This window comes from Scardinius erythrophthalmus (assembly GCF_964197995.2).
Source record: "Scardinius erythrophthalmus genome assembly, chromosome: 16".
Classification (NCBI taxonomy): Eukaryota; Metazoa; Chordata; class Actinopteri; order Cypriniformes; family Leuciscidae; genus Scardinius; species Scardinius erythrophthalmus.
In genome coordinates this window covers 19,165,173-19,183,804 of record NC_138236.1, presented here as the reverse complement: position 1 = coordinate 19,183,804, position 18,632 = coordinate 19,165,173, and the positions used below count along the sequence as shown (strand labels likewise).

Here is an 18,632-nt window from a genome sequence, read left to right as displayed (position 1 = left end):
GAATAACCTGCCTTCGGATATTAGATGTTTCACTAAATTAAGTGCTTTTAAATCACGATTGAGGGCGCATTTACTTGCCTTGGTTGAGCTAGTAGTTGAGTGTATCTTGTTTTACTGTTGTCTTGCAATTTAACTGTATTTGGTTTGGTGAGGTGTGTAATATTTTCTGTATTTGTGGCTAATTATGCTGTTAGAATATTGTTTTAATGGAAAGCACTTTGGCCAACCCACGTTGTTTTTAAATGTACTATACAAATAAACTAAGCTAAACTAAGCTAAGCTAAGCTAAACTAAACTAAACTAAACTAAACGGCATTAATGTCAATTAATTATTAGCGTTTTGCTGAAATAGTTCTTCTAATCAGCTGTGGGCCACTATTTAATGCAGTTCATACTACTTTGAGTAATGATAAAGGATGGAGTAAGTTTTTTTTTTTTTTTTTTACAAACTTTAATGTTACATCAGTCATTCATGTTAGTGCCCAGCTAACTTATGCACTGTTATTGATACTGTTAATAATAATTTTTTTATGTATTATTGCACCGCATGTGTACCGCAATAAATTTGAAAAAAAGAGTTGCTACATCTCACTGAGAAACGTCCTGGGGCTCGTTCTTCGTACGTTGCTTATTACATCCGAGATCAAATGACACATCCAAGATGATATCATCGTGCTAATCATGATCCGGCTAATTGGGTTCTTCGAACTCACCTGTTGTTTATGATTAGTATCGCTGGATTGAGTTATCTGAGATAACTGCGCGTTCATGCGCTGGCTTAAAAGGGGATATGTATCGATCGTAGAAACATTGATCAGCAACGCTGCTATTGGCTGTTCAGCTTGGCCAAAGAGCGCGCACAGTTTTTCTCCTCAACAGAGCAAGATAGTCGAAGTTTATTCGGAATTTTAATGTTTAATCAAAACGCCAGGGAACACAAAGTCTGCAAAAGCCAGGAGAGAGGGCTGGCAAAAAGTAGCAGAAAATTTAAATCTGTTAGAAGTGGCCATGTTAGATGTTTTTATCACTTATTAGCCTTTTTTGTATTTTAATAATTGCATAATTAGGCTACTTTGTTCATTGTAATGTCAGAGTCACCACACTAGAACATGGGAACTAATAAAAGTGAAGTACAAAAATATTCTACACAGCCTAATGGTAATTTTTAGTTATATTATAGTCTCTTCTCTTCTATAAAAGGCACTGTTGAATAAATGGTTGTCTGTTTATAAAAGCAACCAAGAAAAAGGCTGAAAAAAAGAAAAGATCTTAGTAGCCTACACTGTAAAATAATTGTACAAATATTGCTGCATTAAATGAAGGCCGCATTAAAAGTAATGATGAATTGCTTTGACTTGTGAAAGTGAAAACTGATAAACTTATGTTAATGTAAAAATATTTTGCCATGAGTTATTGATCACATTTTCCCGAGTGTAGTTCATTGTAATGACATTGTGTTTTCCTCTTTTGTGCACTTTTACATAACACACCAACACTTGTATCTGTTCCCAAGAAAGTGGTGGCTGAAATATGTGCAGTAAGTGGACATTTTCTAACTTTCCAAAGGAAAGAAAGTATAAGACCTTGTAATGTCTATTTGTTTCCATTGCACTGGACAGTGAATAAACCCTCTCAGATAACTGTCATATGGAGGAACTAGCCTACCTGCAAGTGCATAAATAACTTTACTTAATTTATACTTGTATGCTTTATGGCTGCAATATAAGTTGCAGGATTCCACATCAGAAAGGCCTACAGAAGAGTCTGCACATGCAGACAGAGGAGACAGGCCTACAGGTGGGCAGTGGATAGCCAACTTTTCCTTTTTATTTGTTGCATGAGGCATGTGTCTAATATCTCTTGTTGCAGGCACTTGACCACTGGCTTTTCTTTACAAAGAACAATTGAAATAAAACTCAAGGAACTAAGCATATTTGTCTTTTATTAAACATTTAATGAAAGGTTTTTTTTTTTTTTTTGGCAATGTTGTGTAATATGGCACATGCAACAATGTCACAGGCCCTGTCAGATGTGCAACCCTCAGACTTTTCAGACACTGAAATCTTCCCTTTAGTTAGCTGAAGTTCATTTCATTGTGTGCCCTTGTCCTGGCTATAGCTGCATTGTAACTGGTTTGGTCAGGGAATGGGGTCATAAAACACCTGTCTGCAGGAACATGTCATAATCACCTATGAAAAAATGCAGTTCTGTTAGGATCAATAAGTGTAATACAGTGAGCTTGATATTTAATTGTGGAACTTTCCTTACCACTTTCAAATAATGTGCAGGAATGTGAATCTCTGAAAATTCTTAAGTAATGCACAGATCCTGGCCTTTTTGCTTTCACATTTTGTGATTATTTTAGTCAACTGCCTTTTTTTATTTGATATAATATTATTAATCTGGAATATTAAGAATCCCAATTGTAACTGGGCTGCACATTTACATTGTGAACCCCCTTTCTGTTCACATAATCCCCCTTTCTGTTCACATAATCCCCTTCATTGAGGCCTTGATGGTATAGCCTATAGTCTATTTTACCAATCACGTTAGTGAAGCCTGAGTGACATACTGTAATCGGCATGGTCATGATTGTATGATCTTCATAAAAAATGATGATAGCCTAAAAAAATTGCTTTAAAAAAAACTGCTTTACAACATTGGGTCTTAAGTGGCTTGGAAATGCCAAAAAAAAAAAAAAACGACAGACAGCCCTTTCCCTCAACTTCTCCGCATCTCCAATAGTGTAAAGGAAAGAGCCACTCGCAAATAATCTTAGGGCAATGCAAACAGTTTGTGCTGTATTTAAAGCCAGACTCCGACAAGTCGAAAATAAATGTGCGTTTCCAACAATTTAATAATGTAAACGACAATCTCACGAGTCACGAGAAAAGAAAAAACCATCTCAGAAAGTGCACTATCGCGCTGCGCTGGACTTCCCGTATCAGCTCCGCTTATGAAGCCGCGATCTAATCCTGTTTACATGAAATAAGCCTGCTCCCGAGCTGGTTTGAGCTTGCGCATCTGTTGCTATGACAGCAAGTCCAGGATGAGCTTTGAAGAACCAAACGATCCAAGATCATGCCAAATCGTCAACAATCAAATCCAGCTAACTGAGTTAGCGACGTACGAAGAACGAGCCCCTGCTCAAGTCGTCCTTGCGATAGAGGTTCAGGTTGAATAACTAGTTCTTCCAATGATTCATCATCAGACTCGAGCTCAGATTGATATGGTAAAATCAATGCAATCGTTACTGTCTTTACAGAGTGTACAATCGCTGAGCTTTAGGAAGCCTCCGGAGCTGTTCAGTTATGGTTAAGAGCGTTTCGTTTCCGACACGCGCTGTAAGCAGTAGACCAATCAGAGCAGCTTAGGCTCTCGGAAAGGAGGGGTTTAGAGACTGAATCTTTGGAGTCGTTTGAGAATCTTTGAAAAATTTGATGATGTGCAGTGTATATTATGAGAAAACGAAAGTGTTTTTTGACCTTTGATACATGTAAACCTGTTGTAGGAGACCTCCAAACAAAATTAGTAACCTTTAAAATAGCATAAAAGGGGAACTTTAATTTATTATTGTTAATATTTATTCTTATAGTTATAGTTCTGTTAATATTATATTATATTATATTATCTTTGAATTTTGTGTTGGACAGTGGGGGGCCAAACCACAATGACAGACATGATGATTAAAATAATGACAACACTGTAAAACTGACCACACAGAGAACAGTTTATACATATATTTTCCTTTAAAGATGTAAACTTAAATAAAAATAAAAGTTAATGTAAATTAATTTACACATCAGCATCATTATTAGCAGGTAGAACTATACAGTTATTAAGAAGAAATTCTGACACTACTGTGGTACAGCAGATATAATTTAATTGTTTTTGTGTGTGTAATACAGTCTGATCTATAAGCTTATTACGAGGTTCTGTGATTTCCAGAATGTGCATATGATGTGACAAACAGGGTGGTATTGATTTTTCACCATATAGCAGAGATGAGCAGTATGTGCTGGCTGATTTGAGGAAAGATCATTTGTGAGTGAGGTTTGGAAAGCTAAAGGCCTTAAGAGATTAGAGATGCAAGCAGTCTGGTCACTCTCGCATTTTAAGAGACACACACTGCCATCTGGGGGCCTCACTGAGTATTAATGTTTTAAGTAATAAACTCCATATTACACACACGTATACTGTAGGTCTTATTCTCAATACTGCACCAAACACATTAAGGAAAAAGCACAAAGGAATCCAGCCATAATTGCTCTCTATTTAAAGGGGAAAAAAAGAACTTTACATACTCAGTCACGCACACTTACTTGAGTTCATTCTCTAGCGCCGTGACTCTGGATTGCATCGCCTCCTTCTGTTCCTGCTGCTCCTCCATGTCTCTGATGGCCTTCCTCCTCAATCCCTCCAGTCGCTCTGCCTCGGCCTCTCCCTCATCCACCTGCCGCTTCAGAGCCTTCACACGCAGAGTCAGCTGCAGGACCACACATGCATTAAACACAGAAACACTCCACCAAATACACAGATCATCACATGGTGTAGAAGAAGACACACTACTCTATGTGTACATGTAACGTGTGTTTGATTCACCTGGTCTCTCTGTTCCGTGTGCTGCTGTCTTTCCTCATCCAGGGTGATGTTCAGCTCCTTTAGTTTCCTTTCCAACCGTCGCTGAGAGGACACTACAGAATTCTTCTCTCTGAGAAAACACAAAAATGTGCTTGTACCTCAGGATGTGCTGAGTCTGTAGTGTATTGAGTTTTCTTACACTTAAGATTCTTCAGGTGCTGTGGTCTGATGATGTTATTTTCTTTTAAAACTTTAAAACTTAACTTTTTGTTATTTTAATAAAAAAAAAAAAAAAAGAATTTTCCTGGTGCATATACAAAAACTTTTTTGTACACAAATGCCAGTAAAAATACTGGCAGGGCAGATTAAAATCTGACCAAGTAACAAATAAACCTGACCATTCCCCTAATGTAATTTACATAATGTAGTGAAATTTTATTTAATTAATTAACTTAAAGTAGAAGATTTCGTGGACCGCTTTACGAACTGGAATATCTGCGGTCTGTGAATTTTTCTGTGTATTCTAGCAACGTAGATTGATTAAAGAGGAGTGCTGTTCTCAAGCATTCTGTAGTGCTTTGTGGGTAATGTAATTGTTTCAGCCACTTCATGGTAGTGGTTTTAGAACTTCAGTTCATTAGGCCCTTTGTTTACCTCTCCTCTGTGCGCAGCCGCTCCTCAAGTTCCTGGATTTTGCTCTCCAGCTGAGACACGCCAGTGGAGGAACGTGACTGGCCCTCCATCTCAGTTACGCGAGACTTATACTCCTTTATCTGAAAGATATGCAGATTAGATGAAATCTTGTGGCCAATCTGAATTAATGCATTTTTTCTTCACTTATTTAACTGTACACTCTTATCACACTTGTTACTAGGGCTGACTTCTAATAGTCGAGGATTCGACGATTCGATTCGGAGAGGTCTGATTCGACTATGAACCTCATAGTCGAATACATGGGTGTCAGTTTGGTTTGAAATGTGCTGGGGACAGAGACGCATTCGCATTTTCAGAAGGGCTGGGTACAAAATTTTATTTTTTTCGCTTTCGCGCAGGTCATGTTTTGAAAGACGATGTCCTGTAGCTTACTAATGTAAATAAATAAAAATGTATTCAAAAATCTGCTTCACATTTTCAGCAGGGCTGCGGAGCGGCTGTGGGTTGACTCCACACGGTTCTCATGGGCTTTATAAGTCCTAACGTGAAAAAAGCTTTACGTGGTTTAATGTACCTAAACAATGATTACCAAATTTCCCTCTCATATTGCTCCTCATAACCACTGAAAATAGTCACAAATCGAACCCAGAGTCCAATTATTATGGACGTTATCTGATATTAAGCGTTTCTGCTTCACATTTTCAGCAGGGCAGCGGAGCAGCTGTGAGTTGACTCCACACGGTTCTCATGGGCGTGAAAAAGCTTTACGTGGTTTAATGTACCTAAACAACGATCACCAAATTTCCCTCTCATATTGCTCCTCATAACCACTGAAAATGGTAAAAAAATCGAACCCAGAGTCCAATTATTATGGACGTTATCTGACATTAAGCGTTTCTGCTTCACATTTTCAGCAGGGCAGCGGAGCGGCTGTGAGTTGACTCCACACGGTTCTCATTGGCGTGAAAAAGCTTTACGTGGTTTAATGTACCTAAACAACGATCACCAAATTTCTCTCTCATATTGCTCCTCATGTTTATGAAATGTCATGATATATGTGTGATATGTTTTGTTCATCTGGCTTTAAATGAATAAAAGGTATTTGTTACACATCATGTTTTTCTTTTAGTTTTTTAAGCTCTTTTGTTTGAAATGGAAAAAATCTAGCTGCTATCTAAAAAAAAAAAAAAAAAAAAAAAGGTTTGACTATCAGTCGACTACGGCAAAATCTAACGAATCAGATTCGACTATGAAAATCCTTAGTCGAAAACAGCCCTACTTGTTACCACAAAAACTCAGTCAACGATAATGCAGTATACACTTCGACAGATAAATCTACCATACTGTTGGATGGTCACGAGGCGTACCTGTCTCTCCAGAGCGTTTTTGTCCAGCTCCAGATCTTGTTTGGAGGACCGTTCTTGCATGAGCTCTGCACGCAGCTGTTCAATCTACACGCAGCACCACATTTAAATTAAAGCATTTAATTACCTTTTTCTTAGTTAACACTTTATGAATAATTTACACAGGTACAGTAGTTCTGTTATAATATGGCACTTAATAAGTCCCTGATGTCCACTGATGATAACAGTGTGTATATACCTGATCTCTGCTCCTGGTGATTCTTTCTGTCAGCATCTCCGCACTGTTCTTCTCCTCATCTAACTCAAGCTCCAAATGCTTGATTTTGTCCTGCAGGTGGAGACAAACATAGCAAACAGTGAAGAGAGAGTTACACCACCACATTATGATCTCTAAAGCTAGGTTTATACTCGACGTGTCCACACGAGCGCAAAGGTGCGCACGGCAAAAATGACGTCATTGCGGTGTGTGCGGTCGTGCGCGTTGGGTGCGCAAGACCCCATTTCACTTGGCGGTGTGCATGACTTTTTTTGTAACAGCGCGCGCGGCTCCGCATCCGAAGATGAATGACTTTGAGCCGAATCTGGCCGAGCTCGAACTTTTCACCACACCGGCACCCAGTTTGCACGTCTAAACTAGTTGCTTACATTTAAAAAAATGAGCATACAATAGCATAAAAAGTATTTTTAATGAACATAAAGGTCCATGTTTAATAAAAATGTTCACAAAACTTAATGAAATGTTTAGTGAAATTAGAAAATATGTAAGAGATCGTTGCTTTAGTCATGTTGAATACACATTCTCATATCCATATATTTTGTTTTATTGTCACGAGTAATAATATCAGGGTTTACTGGGTTTTACATGATTCTTTTTGTAGTGTGGTATTGGTGGTGGTGTACTAAAATAAACATTGTCAAGTGTGTATAGCTTTCTTCTTCTCACCGCTGATTCCTAATAAGAGGACAATTACTCTCGAGTTGCCCCCTATCGTTTCAAAGAATAGTACAACGGCGAGCACGTCAAGTATAAGCGCCTCGTCCGTTTGGGGAGGTGCGCGCGCAGTCTGCGGAGACTCGCGCAGCAGAGCCAGGCGAAAGTATAAACAAGGCTTAAGACACCAAATGTGGAAATGTGAAGGTGAAACACACACCTCCAAGCTGCGGATATCTCGTGAACGGTCGTTTTGTGTGGTACGCTGAGTCTCCATCTCACTCTCCAGATGCTTGAGGCGGTTGCTGAGCAGCTCTTTATCTAATAAAGCATTGTCTCGATGCTCATAACTTGAGAACAGCTCCTTCTTTTGACGGGCCAACTAAAAACAAACAAAATTGAATCACTACAAATTGTTGACTGATTAATTTGCTTAGCCAAATTCAAAACCAAAGTAGGAATATTTGTAAGAGGCCAGAGTGTGGCACCTCCTCCTGTAGGGAATGAATGGTGCTCTGAGCTCTCTCCAGCTCACTGAGCTTCTCTTTGGTGTTTTTATGCAAGTCCTGCTGCTCTTTCCTCCACTTCTCTCTTTGCTCATCCAGCTGAGCCTGCAGGAGCCGCACCTCCTCACGGGACGCAGCAGACAAGCGTTCCATCTGACAGAAAAAGCGAGAGAAAGGGGCAGGAGGAAGCAAAAGAGGGAGATTTAAAAAAAAAAAAGTAAAGGACAGACTAATAAAAATGTAAAATGACACAAGACTGACTCAAATTTGTGTCGATGAGCACATACCTCTTTATTGAGTTTGTCTAGTGCTCTATCCTGCTGCCTCCTCTGGTCATCGAGCAGCGTGTTCTCCTTGCGGACTGCGTCTCTGTCCTTCTCCTTCTCTTCCATATTACGAGCCAGCTCGTCCCTCTCCAGGCCCAGCCTGGAGTTCTCACGCCTGGACTCTTCCAGCTGCTGCCTCAGTCTCCTGGTCTCCTCCTGTTGCTCCTGCTCAGCTTCAATACTCTGAGACATGCGCTCCTGCAGCTGAGACTACAGACAAAGACAGTTAAACACGTCAGAAAAAGAGAGCGAACAGATGAGCAGATGGAGCAATGTGTGTTTTAATGCATGACATCAACTCGGGATTTCAAAAGTGACAAATAGGATCATGAAAACACAACCATTAACTGATGAAAACAGATTGTTATAGTCTGAGTTAGAGGGAAGGTGTACCATTATATAACTATGGCTGTCTACATTAATGCGGATTCATTTGAAAACTCCGTTATTATTTCAAAAACTCTCTCAGTCCACATTAGCAGTTTCCTCAAGTTTCTCACCCATACTGAAAAGTTAAATAATGAAAAATAAAAACATTTGAAAACGTAAATTCATCTTACTGCATATGTGTAAAACATATTGAAAGCTCACTGAGATGATACAGAGACCAGACATAATAAAGTTTTTAGACTATTCTTCTATTTTTCTGGTGTGTTCCAACTACAGGGGGATCACACTTCTCAGCCTCCCAGGGAAAGTCTATGTCAGGGTACTGGAGAGGAGAATATGGGTGATAGTAGAACCTTGGATTCAGGAGGAACAGTGCGTTTTCGTCCCGGTCGTGGAACACTGGACCAGCTCTATACCCTCTCCAGGGTGCTGGAGGGTTCATAGCAGTTTGCCCAACCAATCCACATGTGCTTTGTGGATTTGGAGAAGGCATTCGACTGTGTCCCTCGTGGCGTCCTGTGGAGGGTGCTCAGGGAGTATGGGGTCCGGGACCCTTTGCTAAGGGCTGTCCGGTCCCTGTACGTCCGGAGCAGGAGCTTGGTTCGCATTGCTGGCAGTAAGTCAGACTTGTTCCCGGTGCATGTTGGACTCCGGCAGGGCTGCACTTTGTCGCCGGTTCTGTTAATAATTTTTATCAGCATGCACTGGGACGGTTTGCAGCCGAGTGTGCAGCGGCATGAGAATCAAGCCTCCAAATCCGAGGCCATGGTTCTCAGTTGGAAAAGGGTGGCTTGCCCACTTCAGGTTGGTGGAGAGTTCCTGCCTCAAGTGGAGGAGTTGTGGAGGATCTTGGGGTCTTGTTTACGAGTGAGGAAAGGATGGAACGGGAGATTGACAGACAGATCGGTGCAGCTTCTGCAGTAATGCAGTCGATGTACCGGTCTGTCGTGGTGATGAAAGAGCTGAGCCGCAAGGCGAGCTCTCGATTTACCAGTCAATCTACGTTCCTACTCTCACCTATGGCCATGAGCTGTGGGTCATGACCGAAAGGACAAGATCTCGGATACAGGCAGCCGAAATGAGCTTTCTCCGCAGGGTGGCTGGGCGATCCCTTAGAGATAGGGTGAGAAGTTTGGTCACTCGGGAGGAGCTCAGAGTAGACCTCTCGATGTGAGGAGGCAGCTGAGGTGGCTCGGGCATCTGTTCCGGATGCCTCCTGGACGCCTTCCTGGGAAGGTGTTCCGGGTGCGTCTCACCGGGAGGAGGCCCCGGGGAAGACCTAGGACACGCTGGAGGGACTATGTCTCCCGGCTGGCCTGGGAACGACTCGGTGTCCCCCCGGAAAAGCTTGAGGAAGTGTCTAGGGAGAGGAAAGTCTGGGCATCTCTGCTTAGACTGCTGTCCCCCCGACCCGGCCCCGGATAAGCGGAAGAAGATGGATGGATGGATGGACTATTCTTCTGGCACAATTCATTTATTAGCTAAATATCTTAACACTTACTGGTGCGTTGAGATTGCACTCAATCGCCATTCCATGTATGGAATAAAATACAACTGCCCTTGTTTTTTGCTGCAGGATAGCAATTGAGAGTAAATGTTCTGTCATCTATATAGGAATTTAATATTTGGATTGTACAAAGTAACATTTATCTTTAGCAACACTGTGAAAGTGAATAGCATATAGCAGACAGATATCGGTATAATCTATTGGTAAAATATACGTCACATGACTAAACATGCATCATCGTGTTCAAATAGTCCACTCTACAACGCAAAAACTGCATTTTCAAATTCACACACTTGGGAGAGTGTCTTTAAAAAGCAAAATTTTCGCAGGAAAAAAAGACAGGAGTCTCAGCGTGGATGGAAGGCCAAAACGTAGAGGAAAAAAAGTGTTTTCAAATGTGACCATATTAGTTTAGATGTAGCCTATATTAATGTGTGTTCTAACCTCCAGACGTGTGAGCCTCTCCTTCATACGCGTGTTGGTTTCCTCGAGTTCCTTGTGCTCATGTGTCAGATTGTTTGCTTGGGTTTGAGCAGAGCTGAGCTTGTCACTCTCTGCCTGCAGCTCTTCTTCAGCTGAGAGCAGCTGACTGCGCAGTCGGCCCACCTCCTCTCGCATGTCACCCAACTCCCCGCGCAAGGCCTCCACCAATGAGGGTTCAGCTAGCTGCCAGGGGTTTATAAAAATCAGAAGTAAAACACAAGGGGAGGAGAACTGTTATTATGTCATACTAATTTTAGCCATACTATACCTGTTTGGCCCTCTCATGAGCTTTTGTGAGCTCTTCCTTATCTCTGCGTGACTGGTCCTTCAGCCTGTCAATTTCATATTTCTGCTCTGCTTCAAGCTCCTGTTTGCTCTTCTTTAATAAAACGATTTCCATTGTCTTCTTGTCAAGATCTGTTTTTAATTTATCCATTTCTGCCTGGGCCTTCTGCAGGTCAGCACGACAACGTTCAAGTTCCTATGAAAATACAAATAGTACTTTAAGTCTTAATGTAAGAAAACATTTATTCATTTAACATTCATAAGCAGATGAGTGAACTGTATTTACCTGACTGACGGTCTGTGTCTGTTTGGGATCTGGTAACTGCTGTTTCATTGTGCTGACTTTCTCCTGCAGATCTTTCAGCTCCTCCTCAAACTCCTCTTTCTCCAGACGAGACTGGAGTAACCTAACATACACACATAGTATAAACATACACAAACACAATATACAAAACACACAAAAAAAGATAAACTAAGTGATTGATTAACAAATATGTACATATTCTGCAGTGTATAGCAACTATTGAATTGTCCATGATTACTTCTTATAACATGATAGAGCTCCTCATATTTCCTGATAATGGTAATTTGGGTGGACAAACTATTGATTGAGTGTCAAGATCCATAATAATGTGATTAAATATTATAAAAGCAATGTTCCCTAAGTGCACATTTTATTAGTCTAAATTAATAGTGCCATCTTGGTCTGTTACTGGCAAACCATTTAGAGATGGAGAAATTAGCTTAGTGTGTTTAAATTTGCAGATTAGCCATGTATTTTCTGAATAAAAAAAAATGTGGTGATGTAGTTACACGTTACTACATGTACTTACTATAGTAAGAGTAACAGTAAATTATGCATAATTACAAGTAACTAACCCTAAACCTAACCCTAACTCTATAGTAAGTACATGTAGTTAATTAATATTACTCAGTACTTATTTGAGTAGGTACAATGTAATTACATCACCTTAAAAAAAATTAATAAGCAGAAGGATTTCCAAATGATTCAGTATTTGTGATGATGAACACGGTGATGTAACAGGGTAATCGAATTATAAAATCATAATTTGTTTAAAAGTTAGTTCCTCTGAATTTAGTAAGGATTTAATGTTTTAGAATTGTGATTTGGTACACTTAAAAAATATCACACAAAAGCATTTATTAAATGCATTATTAAATCATTTGTTTAAAATTATGCTTGCGGGATCTTAGACTCTACAAAGCAGACTTATAAATACTAATAGTTTCAATCACATCTCTACAAACAAATCTAGATTTTTGTCTCAGCTACTCAGAGTGCATCTCACTCTTTAGGTTGAACCAGTTGTCCACTGCACCGACAAAAAGCGTACAATGAAAAAAGAGAGACATAAACATATTAACAAAAGAATAATGTAAACTAATTAAATTGTGCCAAAAAACTAACCAGTGTAAGTGTGACTCACTCTTGTTTGGTGTTACGTAGCTCTTCTCTACTGGACTGGAACTGCTCTCTCCAATGGTTTCCCTCATCTCTGCTTTCTTCCAATTGCTGCTGAAGAGACCTTACCGTAGAGTTCACACGGTGACGCTCAGCTTCAATAGTTGCCTGAGACTAAGGCAAAAAGATATTGTTGTACATATGTGCACCATGATTCCTACACAAAGTGCTTCAAGTTTTAAAATTGCTCCTTATATTTTATATTATAGGTGTTCACCAGGGTTCTGTCTTAAGAGCCTCTAATTTCCTGTACATTTCGCAGACCCTTGGATGTGTACCTGTGAAACCTGCTCCATGCTTGCTCGTAGTCGCTCCATGTCTTGGCTGTACTGCTCTCTGAGAGCTTCTATCTCCTTGTCATGAGAGGAGACCTCATCTTTCAGTGCCCCCTTTAGAGCAGTCAGCTCCCTCTCTCTCTGCCTCAGAATGTCCTCCTGCTTCTGACGCAGCGCTGCAGCTTCAGCCAAATCAGCTCTCACTGCCATCAACTCCTGTACACACAAATCATAACTTTTTTAATAACCTCAATACCATCATAGTGACATAATTTTACTGCTAGTACTTTATCATTTTTGTCAACAGCCAAATGTGTACATTATGTCTATATGAAACATTTATAAGGGTTTTCACAGGTTTCAAAAAGATCAACACTTTTCACCTGTCACTGTCCACAACAGCAAAAAAGTTTTGATTTGTCATCACAGACCATTTAAGTCTTAGTCTGGGGTATATGTGCATTTGTGCGTGTGATTACCATATGCATAGTGTCAGCTTGAGCCTTGTTGTCTGTCTCTCTTCTCAGCTCCTCCTGTACTCCTGCCAGCTGATCCTCCAGCTCTCTAACATGAGACTCTGCATTCTCTCTGTCCATTCGCAACTGAGTTAGCCTGAGAGAGAGATAACCACACAAATACAATATAACTATACCTTATGTTGCACTGCATATAATCTGCAGTTGTGGGAATGTCCATGTTGGTTTATCTTACTCTGAATGCGTTTGGTGCAGCTCTGTTTTCTTTCTTCCCAGCTGTTCCTGCAGCTGTACGTTTTCATCCAGACATTTCTCAAGCTCCTCCTTTAAGTCATCAGATCCGCTCACCTGAAATTCAAGGGACAATGGTTATATGGTTGTGTTCATAAGTTTACATAAACATTTTCTAATATGTTTACTTTTCCCCTTTTGAAAACTTAAAGATGTTCAAGAATAAGATATTTAAAAATAAAATGAAATAATTATTTTGTTGAATTTGTGTTTCACATTTGATCCTGTCATGCCTGTTTCACACATACTCCGTTTACAGTGAGTGTTGCAGTACATCTGCGGTGCAGGAGCAGCACGCGCTCATGTGCTTTTATATATGCTGCGTTTGCAGTGCGCAACTGATCCGCTGTATACCACAAACACAACATTTATTCATTATTTTTATTTCAAATCCAAAAGTTTTTACTACATTTTCTGACAGAATTTCAATTCTCTTTGTACTTATTACAGTTATACAGTCTTTCATAGACTTATTCACGTTTAAACACACTAAATTTAAATGTATTATTCAATGCATTCCTTCTATATAGATTTATATATTAATTTGCAAAACAAACATTTGAATGTACTTTTCTTATGTTAAAAACACAAACATTACAATTAAAACTTACAATTGACAAAGACAGCCGACTCTCATGCCTCTATTTAGCATTAAAATCTTTATATAAGAAGTACCACAGGACGTACAGAACTTTGTTTCTCCACTTCAACGAGTGTCATCCATTGTGCAGCTTTCTTGTTCCGTGTAGTTCTCGGATCACCGTTACGTGATTATCACTTTCTGTGGAGATGCAAGGCTCTTGCCCACACATAATAGCTATAACGAACTGTACAGTGTATTTCATAATTATTTATTTTATTTTATTTTTATTTTGACCGCATTGGCTATTTTTGATACTTATGGTAAGTGTTTTGCTTTTCTTTGCTTTACCTGGGGCTTAAAGTGAAAAGATGACTGTGAAAAATACTGTGAGACTGATGACTGTGACTGTTAAATAGTATAATTTAATGAATTGCGTTTATGGTGAGATTACTTCATTTTCATGTCAATCTGTTCATTTTGACCACGAATCATGCACTGTCACTTTAATTACGCGCGTGCAGCACAGAAAAAAATAGACTCGGTGACGATCGCTGCACTGCTGTATACGCACCGCACCTGGAACACATTGACGGGCCGCATCAGCGTGCAGTGTGAAAGCTCTAACCTGTTAACATGGGTGCGGAAAGAAATACGCACCGCATACGCACTGCTAACGGAGTATGTGTGAAACAGGCGTCAATGGCTGCTGCTTGCAGGCTTATCAATGTTTATGACACCCAATATGATCTGAGCCACTGTGGGGGAAAAATCAAATGTGCAAAGCTAGCAGGACCTGGAACATAACATGACAAAACATATAATTCAGAATGTAATAAATTAATCATTTCACAGAAATTTATGAGCATATCTGTATACAAAGATATCTAGACTGTCTATATCTACTAAGATCTCTGACAGGGCAGGAAAATTCCCCAACAGTGCATGATGATGGTAAACTGACATCAAGTGTTTCCATTGTTTTGCCCACTCCATGCATAGTCTGTCAGTGGCTAACAGGACTAACCAGGACAGTCATGTGCGTCAAAGCAAGGCATTACCAGATTAGCCTAAAACACTATAATTCAAGTCCATCACTATGATAGTATCTAGACGACAAAGTAGTCATTAGTGGTTTGCTAACCCTGTTGAGACATAATAGACATAATCCTGTATAAAGTTCACTATTCTAAATTATTGCGCACAAAAAAACAGTCCTTTGCTTTTAAGAAATCATTACTTCAAAAGTGAAGTGTTTACGAGTTTTCTACATTACAAAATGCTCCCAAAAGCTCAGCATTTAAGACAAAGACTATTATGAATAATAGTATATATACAGTACATATGATGTTTTATCACACAAGTCACAGGCTTTTAGGCCATTGTAACACTGAATTATTAGCGCTATTTTGTTTTAACATAAAATAGGCATATCTTTGTCAACATTCAGCACATTATGCAATTTTAGAAGTTGTGTAACTTCCAGGTATTTTTCAATTTGCTGTGCCACTTTTAAAATTCTTATAATTATCTTGAGCTCAGTTGCTCGGAAACTTGTCCATGATGTTAACTTGTTCCTGGCAGCAAAACCCAGACACATCCACCAGGCATCTAGGTTCTCTCTCTATGTCAGGTAATTATACTGAGGCTAAATGGTCTACTGTTTGCCTCAGAGAGTAACTCCCGTGCCTTGCATTTCAAACATAAACTTAGGGTGTACTAAAATGTTCAAATATAAGATTGACAGGGATATTGAATTGCAGTCTTTTTAAGTGCTTAATTATAATTGCTGATGGTATATTATTGGGATTTATAAATTTATATTAGATTAGACTGTCAGACTTTTGTGTCCATTAGTAGAAAATTGTGTTTGTGTGTGTAGCTGATGGCAGAGCAAAACATTTCTCACTCCTCTTACTCTAAAATGGGCTCAGCTGTTGTAAGTGAGGTGGGATCTGCAGCCAATTCATTACAGTTTAGCAAAGATGCCAACACCTAAAAAGCCATCAAATGTAATGGCCATTTTAGCAATGCCTGTATGAGTACCGAACACAGTGCCAACTGAGCCTACCTCCACAGCCAGACTTTGTGTTTTATCACTAGAGTAAATCACCTCTCACTGCTGACACTTGTTTATGATAGCTTTTTAAAAATGGCAGATTTATTCACAGCTGGGTTTAGTCAAAGTCAATTGACTCAATGGTTATCTTGGTTACACCCAGGGCAGCTATTTTTTAAGTAGATAATACAAGTGTATTTTTTATGTACTTGAATTGAGAATGGCGGCAATATACAAAACTGTCTGTCAAGATTATGTCTCAATAACAGCTCAAATTGCACTAAAAGTGTACATTAAAAAAAGCCAACTGCCTATTTTAACTGAAAGGCAAGACTTTTGCACATATTACACATATACAGTCTCTGGTTTAATACACTTGAACTGCCTTTCACGATACAAGTAATTTAATATCCTGTACAGAACATTGTCTTTTTTGTTTGTTTTATCATGAATTGTACTTCAGTTCACCTGAAATAGTTTTGGGAGCAGAAGTTAAGCTTTGAGCTGAACTGGTTGTGTCATACTGGTGGTGGAAGCAACCCTAAATAGAAGCCATTCATTAGCTTTAAATGTAGGGTATGTGATCAGGTGTTGACATGTATTATGTTCAAAACTAGCAATGTTTAAAATTTGATTAACTAAGATACAATGTACCTTTAGGCCTTGAATCTTATTACAGATGACTCGAACTCTGCGCTTAATGGAAGCGTCTCCCTCTGTACTCCTGAGGAATTAGGAGAAACAAAGTGTAACTAATGACATTCAGTCTGTATATATTGTTTGTAAATAAGAACGATGGTTTACCCCTGACGTAGAACATCGTAGATTATTTGCTGTATCTGATCTTCGGTTGAGAACTCTGACCCTGAACTTTGACCCTGGTCCATCAACAGGTCAGGGGTTACCTAAATGGAGATAACAGTCTATTAAACATCAAACACAACCCACACAAATAAGTGCAAAACAACTAAGTAACATTTCCTAAACGGTCTAAGGAGTGGGTTACAATTGATACATCTTTGAGTAGTAACACTTTCTCTGCTGAAACTAACAAGCTACATTAAGCCAAATGACATTCAATGCCAGAGAGAACAGAGTATCAGGTTGATGAATTGCTTTACTGTAACCTATTCAAATTACACCGTTCCAAAACACTGACAGCCTTTTAAGGAATCTGAGGAGCACTTCCAAATGCAAAAGGTTGCTCCAAAGTCTAGATCAAAGTTTTTAATAAGCCTCAATATATTTCACCCATCATTTACATGTGCATCAACTGGAGCAGAGGAAGAGACAGCCATGACTTTGGCGACAGAACCTGAGCCACGTCCCAGGCTGCTGTAGGCAGAAGCAGGTGAGGAAGACAGAGGTGAAGAGTATGTGTTTGGAACGAGAGATGAAACAGGTAATGGTGAGGTTGAGGTGGGTCTGTTGTCTGCATTTAGGATGGGATAGCGCCCCCTGGTGGTGGTCCCAGTGTTATCCGCCTGTGCAGCAGAGCCCCCGTCGAACCTGTCGACGACTCTGTGGGCAGGAGTCTGACGATTGGAGCTGTGAGCTGACTGGCTGAGAGCTTGCTGGTTGTGTGGAGACATTTCAATTGATTCGGATGAGGTGTTATGACTGCCTCCACCTCTCCCTCTTCCCAAAGTGCCATTCAGCCCTGTCTGGTAGGAGCCGCCCCACTGATTTCTATCCATCCTGTCTATGGGCCGATCCCTCTCTGGTCCCATACCAACACCTCCATCCAGGTTGCCGTAGCTACCAGAGCGTCCATCACCAAGCGGCCGTCGGAGTTGATCTGTAAACTCTTCGCTGCCGTTTTCTCTCTCCAACAGGGAGCCGTGAGACTGAGCCCGGCGCAGTTGGGTATTCTCTCCAGACGAGAAATACGGCCCCTGGATTACCCCATCCTCTCTCCTCCTAACACACAGACACAATCAGCAAAATACAAACATACAGATTTAAAATTTGTTTAAAAATATAAGCGCTGCCATTTCTGTTGTGTACGTGAAACAATAAACAGCAAACGCGCCAAAAGCGGAAAGAAACAGCGATCCAATGAGAAGCGTTCGAGTTCAGCAGAGTTTTCGGATTAAAACAACACAAATGTCTTGGCAATTTAAACTAGCTTAACCCTCTGATGGTCTTTATTTATGTCTACACTCTGGGTTTTGGGGTCTCTAGAGACCCCAGAAAATAACATTTAATTTTGTAACAAGATAATAGTTTTTTTTTTTTACAAATATAATTTTATTCTGTTTGTTAATGTTTTTACTCAACATTTGTGCAGTTTTTGGAGAATTTATGATATTTTTTAAATTTCTATAAATAAATTAATAAATAAATATTTAAATAGCCTTTTTACAAAAAAACAGCATTTGATATAAAATTCACTTTATAAAAGACCCAGATTTCTAACTTTCATTCATGGGGATAACATG

General features: G+C 39.7%; 1 protein-coding gene across 2 annotated transcripts in view; it reads right to left on the bottom strand.

Moving 5' to 3' along the window:
* cgna (cingulin a) overlaps nt 1-18,632 on the bottom strand; it is a 37,611-nt gene that overhangs the window by 3,851 nt on the left and 15,128 nt on the right. For both annotated transcript variants that reach the window (XM_081388218.1, XM_081388217.1), the window contains exons 3-20: nt 17,454-18,111; nt 16,996-17,096; nt 16,846-16,915; nt 13,497-13,609; nt 13,265-13,397; nt 12,789-13,001; nt 12,476-12,624; nt 11,314-11,434; nt 11,011-11,223; nt 10,704-10,925; nt 8,324-8,572; nt 8,019-8,189; nt 7,751-7,912; nt 6,838-6,927; nt 6,603-6,686; nt 5,236-5,354; nt 4,603-4,711; nt 4,323-4,486 (exon numbers count right to left, since the gene is read on the bottom strand). In XM_081388218.1, coding sequence (XP_081244344.1) covers nt 4,323-4,486; nt 4,603-4,711; nt 5,236-5,354; nt 6,603-6,686; nt 6,838-6,927; nt 7,751-7,912; nt 8,019-8,189; nt 8,324-8,572; nt 10,704-10,925; nt 11,011-11,223; nt 11,314-11,434; nt 12,476-12,624; nt 12,789-13,001; nt 13,265-13,397; nt 13,497-13,609; nt 16,846-16,915; nt 16,996-17,096; nt 17,454-18,111 — 3,141 coding nt within the window. The remainder of the gene's footprint in view (nt 1-4,322; nt 4,487-4,602; nt 4,712-5,235; nt 5,355-6,602; nt 6,687-6,837; nt 6,928-7,750; nt 7,913-8,018; nt 8,190-8,323; nt 8,573-10,703; nt 10,926-11,010; nt 11,224-11,313; nt 11,435-12,475; nt 12,625-12,788; nt 13,002-13,264; nt 13,398-13,496; nt 13,610-16,845; nt 16,916-16,995; nt 17,097-17,453; nt 18,112-18,632) is intronic.